The sequence below is a fragment of the Callorhinus ursinus genome, unplaced genomic scaffold, assembly GCF_003265705.2.
Source record: "Callorhinus ursinus isolate GAN/ISIS: 27379988/994484 unplaced genomic scaffold, GSC_fseal_2.0 scaffold60, whole genome shotgun sequence".
Classification (NCBI taxonomy): domain Eukaryota; kingdom Metazoa; phylum Chordata; class Mammalia; order Carnivora; family Otariidae; genus Callorhinus; species Callorhinus ursinus.
The window spans coordinates 8,888,611-8,899,953 of record NW_027397122.1 but is presented as its reverse complement, the minus strand read 5'-3'; the positions used below and the strand labels follow the sequence as shown (position 1 = coordinate 8,899,953).

Genomic DNA, 11,343 nt, shown 5'->3' with positions numbered 1-11,343 from the left:
AGCTCCAGGATCTTCTCCATCATGAAGCTGCATGTTCACATAAACCAAAGAACAGTCAGGAGACGGCCCCCCAGCGGGACCCAGCCCTGAGTCACAGGTGCCTGAGCAGTCGGGGGATGGCCCCCCAGCGGGACCCAGCCCCGAGTCACAGGTGCCCGAGCAGTCGGGGGATGGCCCCCCAGGGGGACCCAGCCCCGAGTCACAGGTGCCCGAGCAGTCGGGGGATGGCCCCCCAGGGGGACCCAGCCCTGAGTCACAGGTGCCCGAGCAGTTGGGGGACGGCCCCCCAGGGGGACCCAACCCTGGGGCACAGGTGTCTCCTCCCCTGAGGGCCCTGCAGGTAGCGCATTCCGCTGGGCACAGGGCTGCGGAACTTACTGCAGAAACAAAAGAGCTGCAGGGGGACACAGGGGGCAGAAACCCTTCACACTGCGGCTCAGGTGTCTGGGTGTTGCCTGAACGAACAGGGATGTGGATTCTCTTACCCAGACATGAGCAACTGGTTTCGCCCTTTAAGCAGCAGGCAGTGAAATGCGCTGGGGAAAAGCAAGAGCAAGAAGCCCCCCGTGCACCCCCACCCGGTGTGGGGCCCGCAGGAGGAATGCGACCACGGGAACAGCTGAGGGCTTCCCAAACCTGCCTGAGCTTTTAGAATTACTTTGGGAACTCGTCAAAAATAAGAGTCCTGCGCTTGCCCCTGCTAGTCTCCGTCTCGGTCACCATCCAGGGCCAGGGGCAAGAGGGGCTCTCACACAGCCCGGTCCTCCTGCAATGGGACAGGGAGTCGGAGCGGGGGAAAATGCGTACCTGCTGGGAAGTCACTGTCCTGGGCCTCATTTGTACCATCTACAAAAGCAAAGGAAAATGAGGCGTCAGTCAAATCAGCACCTTAGATCAACACAAGTTAGGCTAAACTGGGAACCTCCTTCCTCTCACTAAGACAGTAACTTCTCCTAACTGCTCACAATATAAAATCCCAGTCATGCCCCACTTCACGCGCCCATCCCCAGGCCAATCCCAACCCTGCTGTCTCCACCTCCACAACCAAACTCACAGTCATCTGGGTCCATGTCTCTCCATTCCAAATCTGGAAGAAAGCACACACATGTTGACTTTCATCAGTAAGCTTGGACCTTTCTACCAAAAGTTTCGTGTTTACTTTTAGTGCTGGGATTGGCTTCAGTTCTTCCTATGTAAATTTCTGTTTTCCAACCCCAAATATGACACAGAGTAGTGGTAGCTACATACAAGATAGCGATTTGCTCTAGGATATATTCTTGTAAGAATTTACTGAAGTTTCTGAGAATAAAATACAAATAAGTCCACGACATTTATATAGATTAATCTTTGATTTTAGAAACTATTTAAAACATAAATCAATTGTAAATTCCTTGGCTCAATTTCAAGATTACCTTCTACAAACATCATTTTTATTTTTTTTAAAGATTACTTATTTATTTATTTGAGGGACACAGAGAGAGAGAGAGCAGGGGAGGAGCAGAGGGAGAGGGACAAGCAAGGCTCTGCACTGAGCGTGGAGCCCGACGTGGGGCTCGATCCCAGGACCCCGAGATCATGACCTGAGCCAAAAATCAAGAGTTGGATGCTCAACCGACCAAGCCACCCAGCTGCCCCATTGTGCACTTTTTTATTGTTCTGTGCTCTGATCCAAGTAAGACTATCATCTAATCCAAAATTAAAATTACATTTTTTAAAGCTTATGAATCAAAAAAAGATTCTGATATTTTCAGATTAACTCCTCTCATGATTTCCATACAGTCAAGTAGATAAACGTGGCCTTTCAGTCATCTTTGACGTGTCTCTGGAGACAGATATGAAGAGCAGAGAAGAGAAACAGGAAATCATGAAAGATGATTCACACACATCAAACCACAGCGTTGAGCAATCAAAAGATTATTTTATCCAAAGTGGATAAAAGACATCAGAAGAATTTTTCCAAGGAATTCAAAATGCCCTCTGAGAAAATACAGCAGTTAAAGGAGGGGACAAGACATGGAGAAACGCCTGGAATGGGCTGGAGGTGACTCAGAGCAGCTGTGAGCAGGGATCAAGGAGTAAACCTCAGACCCACAGAGGCTGGGGCCTCCCTTTGTTAGGGATGGGACATGGCTCTGATTGGACTGGACAGATTACAGATGACAACAAGGAGGCCCACCGTGGCCAGAGGGCCCCCCCTCTCGACCTGTGGGAGCCACCGAGGGGCAGGAGAGCCTACAGATTACAGATGACAACAAGGAGGCCCACCGTGACCAGAGGGCCCACCTCTCAACCTGCGGGAGCCACTGAGGGGCAGGAGAGCCTAGTGGTCCACGGGCGGAGATGGCTGGGAGCCCAGGTTGGCACCGGTGGGCAGCGGAGAAGGCAGCAGGCTTTCAGGCAGGGACGTGGCAGAAGGGTCCACCAGCACTTGCTCTCGGTCTCTCTCTGTGTGACAGTGGCCATGCAGCAGGGCTGAGTGCTGGTGGGACTGTGGTTTGTGTTTGCATGTCCCTAGAGGCCAGTGATGCTGAGCACCTTTGCAAGTGCTCACTGCCCTTCATACACTGTCTTTGGAGAAATGTCCGCTCAAGTCCTTTGCCCATTTGCAAATTGTGTTGGTTTGGTTGTGGAGTTTTAGGAGCTCTCCAGATATTCTGGATATTAATCCCTCGTCAGACGCATGGTTTGTAAATACTGTCTCCCATTCTGCGGCTGCCCTTTATGCCCCATGGAGTGTCCTCCGAGGCCCAAAATGTTGAACTTTTCACGTGGTCCCATTTGTCTCATTTTGTTCTTGTCGACTTTGTCTGCGGTGTCACCTCCAGGAAATCGCTGCCACACCCAAATGCGTGACGCTTTTGCCCCATGTTTTCTTCCAAGCATTTTGTTTTAGGTCTTGCATTTAGGATGACACTGATCCATTTTGAGCTAACTTTTGTATACAGTGTTGGGTAAGGGTCTGACTTCGTTATTTTGCATGTGAATGTCCAGCTTTCCCAACACCATGTGTTGAAAAGACTGTCCTGTACCCAGTGAATGTTCTTGGCACCCTTGACAAAAATCAACTGACCACACACAGGAGGGTTTATTTCTGGGCTATTGCTCTGGTCTAGATGTGTGTCTTGATGCCAGGACCACACTGTCTTGACTGTTGTCTGTAGTAGTTCTATTCTTCCTCAAGACTGTCTTGGCTACTCACTGGCCCTTAAGATTCCATATGAAGGATGGGTTTTTCCTTTTCTGCAAAATGTCATTGGCTTTTTGATGGGGACTGCAATCAACCTGCACATCACTTTGGGTGATACATTTTAATATTAAGTCTTTCCATCCATGGACATGAGATGTGTTTCCATTTATTTATGTCTTCTTTAATTTCTGCAGCAATCTTTTGTAGTTTTATTATATAATTCTTTCACCTCCTTGGTTAATTCCTAAGTATTTTATTCTTTTCAATGCTAATGTAAATGGAAAGGTTTTTGTGATTTCCTCTTCCATGTGCTCACTACTCATGTAGAGAAATGTAACTGATTTTTCAGTGTTGGCTTTGTATCCTCCTGCTTGGCTGAATTTATTTATTAGTTCTAACAGCTTTTTGTGAAATCTTTAGGGTTTTCTACACACAAGATGACATCATCTGCAAACAGATCATTCTACCTCTCCCTTTTTCCAGTTTGGATGGCTTTTACTTCTTCTTCTCCCCCAGCGGCTCTGGCTGGGACTTCCAGTGCGGGGCTGGATGCGAGCGGTGACGTGAGCCTCCCCGTCTTGTTCCTGATCTTAGAGGAGAAGCTCAGTCTCACACCACTGAGTGTGATGTTTGCTGTGGGTTGTCCATGTATGGTTTTTATCATGTGGAGGTGGTTTCCATCTACTCCTACTTTGTAGAGCGTTTTTATCAAGAAATGGTAGGGAATTTTGTCAAATGCTTTTTCTCCGTCGACTGAGATCATCATTTTCCCCTTCATTTTGTTGACACCACTGAGGATTTTTACATCAATTATCCTAAAGGATACCGGTCTATAGTTTCCTTTTCTTTGTCTGACTTTGGTTATCAGGGTTGTGCTGGCCCCAAGAACGAGTTAGGAAGTTTTCCCTCCCTTCAGTTGTTTGAAAAAGTTTGAAAAGTAGTTATTGAAATATTTGTCAAATTCACCAGTGAAGCCTTCAGGACCAGGGTTCTTCCTTGTCTGGAGACTTTTTATTACAAATTCAATCTCCTTCCTATGTACAGGTTTATTCAGATTGTTCATTTCTTTGTGATTCAGTCTTGGTAGATTTTGTGTTCCTAGGAATTTGTCCTTTTCATCCAGGCTAAGCGATTTTTTGGCATACAATTGTTCACAGCACTCTCTTATAATCCCTTTTATTTCTGTAGAATCGGTAGTAATGTCCCATGTCCACATCTGATTTTAGTGATTTGAGTCTTCTCTCCTTTCTTCTCAGTCAATATAGCTAAAAGTTTGTCAGTGTTGTTGATCTTGTCCAAGAACCCACTTCTGGTTTCACTGATGTTCTGTACCACTGTTCTACTCTGTCTCATTGATCTCTGCTCTGGTCTTTATTATTTCCTTCTGTTTGCTAGCTGTGGGTTTCATTTGTTCTTCTTCTTCTAGTTCCTCAAGTTGTAAAACTGTGTTGTTGTTTTCCTTTGTCTCTAAGTATTTTCTAACTTCCTTGAGATTTCTTCCTTTGATACACTGGTTAGAAGTGTGTGTTTAGTGTCCACAATTTTAAAAAAAATTCAGTTTTATGTTAATTGAATTCCAACTACATCCCATTGTGCTCACTCTGTATGGTATCTATCTTGTAAAATCTATGTAGACTTCATTTGTGGACCTGCATATATCTATGCTGGAAAATGTCCTGTGTACGCTTGAGAAGAATGTGTGTGCCTGGGTGAAGTGCTCTGTGTGTCTCTTAGATGAGGACGGTTTACTGTGTTGTTTAAATCCTCTGTTTCTTTTCTTGTATTCTGTCTGGTTGTTCTATCCATTATTGTGAGTGGGGTATTAATGTTCCCAACTAATGCTGTAGAGCTATTTCTTCCCTCAATTCTATCAGTTTTTGTTTCAAATATTTTGATGGTCTGTCATTGGATGTGTGAATGTTTAATTACACCTTCTCACTGTATTGAGACCTCTATTAATATATAATGTCCTTGTCTGTCTCTTGTAACCTTTTTTATGTGGACTCTATTCTGTCTGATATTAGTATAGCCACTCCTACTATCCACTGGTTACTGTCCGCATAGAGGATTTTCTCCATCCTTCCACTCTCAACCTGTTTGTATCTTTGGATCTCGAGTGAGTCTCATGTAGACAGCATATAATTGGGTCCTGTTTTTATCCATTCTGCCCATCTCTGTCTTTTCACTAGACATTTTAATCCCTTTACATTTAAAGTAATCACTGATAAGGAGGCACTTACTTCTGTCATTGTGCTATTTGTTTTCTGTATGCCCTATTTACATACAAAAACTCTGTCCCTTTACATTCTATCCCCACCTCTCTGGGTGTTGATACCACAAAATCACATCTTCATACACTGAGTGCCCCAGAACATAAACTAATAATTCTTTCAAATGCATTAAGTCTTAGAAGTTACAGAAAACAAGATTTGGAGTTACAAACCAAAGTTACAGTGACACTAGATTTACATTTTTTGTTTTTTCTTTAAATGTATTAGTCTCTTAAATCATGAAAAAATCAGAAAGTACAGTTACGGGCCATCATTAAAATTGCTAAATTAGCTGTCAGAACTGCCCAGGTATCTACCTTTACTGAGATTGTTACTTCTCGATACGGCTTCAAGTCCCTGTCTAGTGCCCTTTCTTTCCACCCACAGGATTCCCTGGAGCATCTCCTGCAGGTGTAGTGGTCATCAACTCAGCTTTTATTCCCCGGGAATTTTGGTTCTCCCTCACTTTGGAAGGACAGATTTGCTGGATATAGGATTCTTAGCTCACAATTTCTTGTTTCTTTTAGCACTTTAAATCATCTGTCCACTGTCTTCTGGCCTCTGAAGTTTCTGATGAGGAATCGAGAGATGATCTTGGAGGACCCCATGTACGGATGATCTGCTTCGCTGCTGCTTTCAAGACTCGTTCTTTGTCTTTTGGAAGTTTAATTACAACATGTCTCCATGTGGGCCTCTTCAAATTCATCTTACTTGGGGTCTGTTGAGCTTCTTGGACTTTATATTCATGTCTCTTTAAGAAGTTCTCAGCCATTATTTCTTCAAATCTTCTCTTGCTCCTTTATCTCTCTCTCTCTCCTCTTTCTGGGACACCCACAACAAGTACCTACTGATGGCATCCCACAAGTGTCCTAGGCTCTGTTCACTTTTCTTCCATCTTTCCTCTTTCTGGTCCTCAGCCTCCATATATTCCATTGTCCTGTCTTTAAGTTCACCAATCCTTTCTTCCACCTCCTCAGTCTGCCTTTGAACCCGAGTGAAGTTTTCATTCTGGTTCCTGTACTTTTCCTTTGGTTCCTTAGGCTTTCTAGCTCTTTATTGATATCACTGTTTTGCTCACACATCACGTTCTTGACTTTCTCTGCATCTTCCTTTAGATTTTTCAGCATCTTTATTGTCTTAAAGTCCTCGTCTAATACATCTGCTACCACATCTTTTCAGAGACAGCTTTCGTTCCATTATTTTTTTTCCTTGAACGGGTCATACTTCCCTATTCCTGTGTATACCCTGTAATTTTCTTTGTCGCACACTGGATATTTGAATCTAATGATGTGGTCACTCTGGAAATCAGATTCCTCCCACCCTTCCCAGGGTTTGCTGCTTTTTGTTATGTTTTTTGTTTGTTGTATGTTTTGCTGTAGGCTATCTCTGTGGCCAGGATCAAACCAAGGTGTACAGTTTAGGTCCTCTGAGGTCTTTTCTGAGACTTTCTTTGGGAACACACAATTACTTTCTAATTTTCCCATATATGCAGTTGTTTTGAATGTCCCAGTCTTTAATGTCTGCCTCCCAAAAGGGGAAAGAGCAAAAAGTTAATGGGAGGAAGGATGCTGGCCTTGAAATCCCCTGGAAGTCACTTCAGCTGGAGGGGGAGGGGCTGGCAACAATGAGTAAAGGGTGACAATGGCAACAGCAGTGGCCACCCGCCTCTGTGTCCGCACCTCTGTGATCAGAAGCGGTAACTGGCACAGCAGAGACCCTGGTACTCGGACAGGGTTCCTTCTGCCCCCTCTGGCTGGTGCCTGACGCTCATCTGGGAACGGGAGACAGGGAGCTGCTACTGTGCTAACAGATGAAACTGACCAAGTTAGCTAGAAATTTATTCTGCAAGTCTTCCCCTGGAAGTTGCAAACCTCCAACCGACTCCAGAGGTACAGGACAGTTCATGGAAAGATCCGGCCAGTGCAACTGTCCAAGCTGGGAGACAGATTCCTGGTGCTCTCCACTCTGCCATCTTCCCAGAATCCTCTTTAAATAGTTTTCTAAAATTTCTTTTAAAGAATGAGCTATGAAAGGGGCACCTGGGTGGCTCAGTTGGTGAAGCATCTGCCTTCGGCTCAGGTCATGATCCCAGGGTCCTGGGATTGAGCCCAGCGTCGGGCTCCCTGCTCAGCAGGGAGCCTGCTTCTCCCTCTCCCACACCCCCTGCTTGTGTCCGCTCTCTCGCTGTGTCTCTCTCTGTCAAATAAATAAATAAAATCTTTAAAAAAATAAAAGAATGAGCTCTGAAGTAATTAGCATCCGCAGACTTGAGATAAGGTAAATGAACTCTGTAGGAGGACTGTATATAGCACAACTAATCTATGCTTTCACAAAGGGGAGCATGGTTATCACTGGCAGAGGAAGGTGGGGAGAGGGCTACTGGGGGGAAAGACGAGTTCAGCTCCTTCATCTGGATGCTGCTCAAAATAGGTCCGTTCCTCCTTGTGAAAATATATCAAGCTACACACTGGTAAAATGGGCACTTTTTCACAGGTATATCAAGCTTCAATACAATTTTTTTTTAATCCTGTATGTTGAAGAGTTTACTTTCAGTCTTAATAATCATGCAGAAGAGGAAGTCACATAGCTCAAGGAGGAAATTTTTAAAAAATAATTATGGGCGGCTTCCTCACTGGAGAGATAATAAAGATGGAACTCTGGGGAAGTACCAGTGTCTCTGAACCTCAGTTTCCCCAAATGGAACAAAGGACCACTGATAACTAACCCCCTGGCTCACAGCAGGCACCCAGGGAGGTGATTCCCTCCCCTGAGCCCACCCCAGCTGTCTTCCCAGTCTCTCTAGAGCAACACTCTAGTTCCAAACAGAACTGCCTGTGAGAAAGGAAATGGTCTCCATCTGCACCATCCAACGAGCACCCCTTGGCTGTGTGGCTCCTCAGCACCTGAAATACGGTCAGGGTGACTCAGCAATGCAATTATTAATATTGTTTAAGTTTGCATTGTGTGCCTAGTGGCTACCGTACTCAACAGCACAGTTCTAGATCCTGAGAAACAGAAGGGCTTTGGCCAATTACTGCTGGATCCCAATTTTGCTGTGAGGCTTGACCTGGTCATTGATGCCCCCCAGGGCCTACCTTCTAGAACATGAGTTCCACGGAGACGAGGGATCAGGGCCATTTTGTTCACTACTGTTTACTATATTCATAGTGCCCTACTGCGAAGCCCGCACGTTAAGTGTTCAGTAAATATTTGTTTAAATGAACAAAATAAAACAAAATCTGGTTAATCCCAACTTCTTTGCCTATTTTTGTGGGGTTATCTTTGCAGAACCCTATTAAATCCAAATAGGACATATTTATTTTGAGAAATGCCGAATTAATGATAAATTCAAAATGAGTTTCTAAGAGAAAAGATGTCTGGAGTATGGCCACCACCCCTTAAAGCTGAAGTCATGAGGGGCAGCCACAGACCTGGCCCTCAGATCCACGGAGAGAGACCGAGCCCACAGGAACCACGGCCAGTAAGACCACAAGCCCCAGTCTGCCCGGGACAGCTCCAGCTTATACCTATTGTCCCAACCAAACACTCAGGAGTGTCCAGGTCAGAAACTACACAGTCACCCTATGCCAGACCCAGGGTGGCAGATATGATGTGGTCAGATTGGGACGATATGTTCCTGGTAAACTGCGGGATAATCACCGGTGTGAAACTGAATCCTCTTTGGAATAGATGAAGGAAGTTTAAAACACCCTGCAATGGAATCTTTTCATGAAAGGAAAAACATCAGCCTTAAGCCTCGGTATGTTTGAGGCCTGTGCTCGCCCGCCCCGGATGTTCTGGAATCCAGAACCCACCACACGAGCTGCAGGGCGGGTGCAAGCCCCACATTACCTGCAATGGCCACCGCTGTTCGTCTCTCGGATGCTTTTACTTCTGGAGCCACTTCTCCCAACTCTGAACGTCTAAAATAATTGCAAAAGAAAATGCTAATTAAAATAATGAAGTAATACTACAATGTGAATCTACCTATCAAGTTGGCTGCATATCCGAATCTCTCGGGGAACCTTTAAAAACTACAAATCCTGGCCACACCCCGGACCACCGAAACCAGACCTGGGGGTTGGGCCTGGGTATCACTGCTCTCAAGATCACTGCCCTCGAGGATTCCCATGTGCAGCCACCACGGAGAAGCGCCGGTCTGGACAAACCAGCAGCACCCTCCACCACTGCGGGCCAGAGCACAGATCGCCATCCAAAAAGACATAAAAATATACATACCCTTTGACCAGTAATTCCACTTCTACCCTAAGGAAATAATTAAGATTTAGTTACAAAGATGTTGATACCAGCTTTACATATAATAGCGAAAAACTGGATGCCATTTATTTATTTATTTATTTTTGGCTGCCTTTTAAAATCAAAGTCCAATTACAGAGAGGTATGGCACAGTCTTACTCTGCAGTCATTAGAAAATAGTGTGTAGATCTCATTTTGTGGACAAAAAGATGCTGGATGATGTTACAGAATGAAGTTAATGACGTGTATATTAGTGGGAGGAAATATGTGAACATTTACGGTAGGAATATCCACAGTATGGTGATGTTTTAATGAAATCGTGTGTATTTATGTGTTCACCTATAGGTATATAAGGAGATCTAGAAGGATGCTCATCCAAAGTTAATAGTGTGGGCAGGGAGGGGTGATCCTGAGTTCTTTTAAGTGGATTTGGTAAATGTAGTCCATTTAAGAATAAACTATTTTAGGTTTATTATAGGAATGAGTAAATGTGTTGATTTTGTCAGGAGCCAGAGTTCTACTGTTGAAGAAGGGACATACAAATATGGAAAGAAGGTGGGGTGCCTGGGGGGCTCCGTCGTTAAGCGGCTGCCTTTGGCTCAGGTCATGGTCCCCGGGTCCTGGGATCGAGCCCCGCATCAGGCTCCCTGCTCAGCGGGGAGCCTGCTTCTCCCTCTCCCACTCCCCCTGCTTGTGCTCGCTCTCTCTCTCAAATAAATAAATTAATAAAATCTTTAAAAAAAACAAAACCAAAAAAATATGGAAAGAAGGAAGTTAGAGAAAGAACCCCCAGAGGTACACTGGAGCTAGAGGCATAGCGTGAACACACGAGTTCTACACACATGCTTGTGTGCTCACGTATACGTGCACTGGTATCTACACGCATGCCTTCCCTAGCTCCGTCCACTGAATGGGCCAAAAACCAAAGACACTACACAGTACTGACGAGCACACCAAGACCCTTTAACACCACGGCACACTAAAAGACACCAAGTCTCCTTGGAGAAATGGCGGATGCCAGGGCCAGGAGAGAACAAGAGGAGTCTGAGCGCCTGATTTCAGAAAATAAGGACGTGCTCAAAGAACGCTAGGGCATGGGGCTCCTGGGTGGCTCAGTCATTAAGTGTCTGCCTTCGGCTCAGGTCATGATCCCGGGGTCCTGCGATCAAGTCCCACATCGGGCTCCCTGCTCCGCAGGAAGCCTGCTTCTCCCTCTGCCTCTGCCTCTCTCTCTCTCTCTCTGACTCTCATGAATAAATAAATAAAACATTTTAAAAAAAAAGAAAAGAAAAACATGGCGACTGAGTGTCTGTGTGGGTACAGAAACACAAACAGCGAGGTGGGGGGAAATGAGAAATGAGAATGTGAGTGAAAATATTAAAAAGAGCAGACTCTGGATAAGGAGCTCTAGGTACAAATTATTGTAATAAAAAATGTACTAGTGGTTACTTCTCACTGGGTAGCAGGGACATGTGTTTATTTTGTCCTATTTGAGTTTCTTTAAGCAGAAGTATGTATTAATTAAGACTGAAAGAGCAATAAAAGTGATGTAGTGAGCAGGGTCAGAGTGGGTCAGAGTAAGACATGCGGGTACCCTGAGGAGACCAGATTCTCCACGGCCTCTTCCAA

General features: G+C 45.0%; 1 protein-coding gene across 7 annotated transcripts in view; it reads right to left on the bottom strand.

Moving 5' to 3' along the window:
• URGCP (upregulator of cell proliferation) overlaps positions 1 to 11,343 on the bottom strand; it is a 57,835-nt gene that overhangs the window by 3,892 nt on the left and 42,600 nt on the right. For 4 of the 7 annotated variants that reach the window (XM_073885048.1, XM_073885050.1, XM_025853041.2 and 1 more), the window contains 4 exons: positions 9,697 to 9,723; positions 9,310 to 9,380; positions 1,055 to 1,087; positions 808 to 846 (listed from right to left, as the gene is read on the bottom strand). In XM_073885048.1, the coding sequence (XP_073741149.1) occupies positions 808 to 846; positions 1,055 to 1,070 (55 nt within the window). In that variant the 5' untranslated portion in view covers positions 1,071 to 1,087; positions 9,310 to 9,380; positions 9,697 to 9,723. The remainder of the gene's footprint in view (positions 1 to 807; positions 847 to 1,054; positions 1,088 to 9,309; positions 9,381 to 9,696; positions 9,724 to 11,343) is intronic. The other 3 variants (XM_073885047.1, XM_073885051.1, XM_073885046.1) reach the window with 1 other exon arrangement.